Source organism: Asparagus officinalis, chromosome 7 (assembly GCF_001876935.1).
Source record: "Asparagus officinalis chromosome 7, Aspof.V1, whole genome shotgun sequence".
NCBI lineage: Eukaryota > Viridiplantae > Streptophyta > Magnoliopsida > Asparagales > Asparagaceae > Asparagus > Asparagus officinalis.
The window spans coordinates 46,620,320-46,622,963 of record NC_033800.1 but is presented as its reverse complement, the minus strand read 5'-3'; the positions used below and the strand labels follow the sequence as shown (position 1 = coordinate 46,622,963).

The 2,644-nt window shown below is 40.9% G+C and overlaps 1 protein-coding gene across 1 annotated transcript in view; it reads right to left on the bottom strand.

Annotated features, from left to right (window-relative positions):
- The window catches only part of LOC109847085 (putative pectinesterase/pectinesterase inhibitor 22), a 2,772-nt gene extending 598 nt beyond the window's left edge, over nucleotides 1-2,174 (bottom strand). The window contains 4 exon segments of the mRNA XM_020416332.1: nucleotide 1; nucleotides 4-93; nucleotides 729-1,037; nucleotides 1,483-2,174. The exon segment at nucleotide 1 is cut by the window's left edge and continues 598 nt beyond it. Coding sequence (XP_020271921.1) covers nucleotide 1; nucleotides 4-93; nucleotides 729-1,037; nucleotides 1,483-2,071 — 989 coding nt within the window. The 5' untranslated portion in view covers nucleotides 2,072-2,174.

Sequence of the window (2,644 nt, the reverse complement as noted above, 5' to 3'; positions counted from 1 at the left end):
AGTCGACGCGGAGGGCCACGGCCTGGTGGTTTTGCGGGCCGGCGGTGTTTCGGAATGTTATGTCGCGAGCGATGAAGCTCTGGCCCGAGACGGCTGTGAGAAGTGTAAAACAAAAAGTGTATGTTAGTTAGGGACAATTGTTGGACCCATATTAAGAAGGCTTTTCGCGGGAGCCCAGCTTCATCTTGCACGGCAAAGCAAGGACCACGTACAAGATCAGCCCAATTCGAGAGGATTTTCCCTTTTTATTTTGATGTTGTTGTTCTAATCTCGTGCAGATTTAAATTGGTTTAGGATATATTTTTGAAGATTAAAATATATGCATGTTCCAATAAAATTTCATCTATTTCTTACGGCAATGCAAGCACAAATTCAAAGGGCAAGTGTTTCTCAAGTTTGATTAGTGAATTTGAATGGAGCGTATATATGCTTTTTATCCCAGCCTAAAATTAATTCTGACTTCGTCAACTTGGTTAATCAAAATAGACGAAGTAAATTAAATTTACATATGAACCTCGTGATAGTTTAAGCGCCTCATGCGGTGCAATTAATTAAAATAGCCGAAACATGATAATTCAGAGTGATCTTGTGGCAATTAATCTAGCAGTACGCTATACGTTCTGTGCAATTAATTTTAAAAAAAAAAATCAAAATGTTTCTGAATTTAGATGTTGACGTACGATCTAAATATGTTAGTCACGATCTCAAAGGCCAATTAGTATACTAACCAAAAGTTGCAGTCCTGTACGTAGTCCACCCCTGCGCAAAACTCCTGCTCCCAGTGATGATGGTCTCTCCCATCCCCTCCCCGATGATCATAATATTGCTCTTCTTCCTTTTCAAATCCACATTCTCTTTGTAGATCCCCTTCTTCACCAATATCACGTACCTCCTCCCGCTGTGGTTCGGCGCCGCGTTCACCGCCTCGTTCACTGACCGGAACCTCCCGCTGCCGTCCTGTGCCACCACCGCATCGACGTGCATCGACCTTGGGTCTGCCCTCATCATTTGCTCTACTTCCTCCGTCCATGATGTACCTGTTGTGAAATTTGAATATCATTTGATATGTTCAATTTAAATAAAAAGAGTATTGAGATCGAATACGATGCAGAAATTTGTCCTGATTTGATGAAACTTGTTTACGGGTTAACTGAACATAGATATGTTGTTTTTTTTACTTACTGTCCCTCTTATTTTGTTTTTCCAGATATACCCTGAGTGAAAATTTCTGGCTCTTTTATCCTCGGAGGATCTGTTTGTCAAAAATAATAATCTTCACTTTTTCTAGAAATAAGATGTGTAATTGTAGTAGTAAAAATTTAAAAAAAAAAGGGAATAAGATGTGTAATCAGATAATAACCAAATAAGAATAATTCATAACGAAAATCAATTGTGTCCAGTAATGCAAATCTCAAATAAATAAAAATAAAAAGTGCCAAATTTTCAATTTTGTTGAAGAAAGACAACAATTTATTCCCATACCATTATTTCTCTCTCCATGCTTATGCGGTAAAATACTCCGCATCCTCTTATACATTTCCAACAAATTACTAACCATCTGCGTCACTTGCGCCATGCTCGGACTCACGTACCCCTTCAGCCTCCCATCCGTCCCCTTAAACCCCTCCAAGCAAGTATCCTGATTTCCAAGTGAAGCGCTCATCCACGACCTCACGTTGGCCTCGCGGTGCATCTTACCACCGAACTCTACCCGCGCCATCTCCGCGATCGTCGATGTCAACTCATCAACACTATGATCAAGCAACTCTTTACAGTCCTCGATGGCCGTTTGCTCTCGGAGATCGTCGGAGACTGCAGAGTAACCCGAGACAATCTCGATGGCCCGCTGGACCTCGTTAAGAGTGCCGCGGACCGCGGCGTGGAGGACGGGGAGGGGCCCGCGGCTGTGCTGGCACTGGATTCGGATTCGGGTCATGCAGGATTGGGGGTTGGTTGTGTTGATGCAGGCTTGTTGGATTAGGGTTTCTTCAAATGTTAGGGGTTTTGGCTGGGCATGGAGAAGGGTTGGAAAGATGAAGAAGAGGAAGAGGAGGATTTTCGTCGAGGCCATTTTAATTTCGGGGTGATTTTTGGTGGAGCTTGTGATCTGGGCATGTGGTAGTGTTTATATAGGGAAGATTGAAATTTGAAGTACATGGAATGAAATTTTAAAAGCTAGGTAACTATATATATTTATCATCTTATCATAAAATAAATGAGAAAAGAAAATTCAAATGGACCTGCTTCAGTATTGCTTATCTTAAAACACTAGGATAAATATTATACTTATCTTCAAACTCTCTTGTTTTTTGTACTTGTGTATTCTCTATGAAGATATGTATAGGTTCTCTTAGATGTTTGTTTTGGAGCTAATACAGGCGTTTTAGGGGTTAAATTTTAGAATATTTGGATTTGAGGAAGTGCTCACCCTCCCCACCCCACCCCCCACCCCAAACCCAACCCCTCTTCCTCCTCTTTTCTTTAGAAGCATTGTAAGAATTGTTTGTGGTGAAGAAATAAAGTCTCGAGAACAAATTTTGAACTTTAAGTGCATAAAATGATTTTGAAAGTTAATTTATAGAGTTAATTGCAGATGGATCCCTGTAACGTTGCCCAATTTCTGATAGACCCTCGTAGTTCTTTC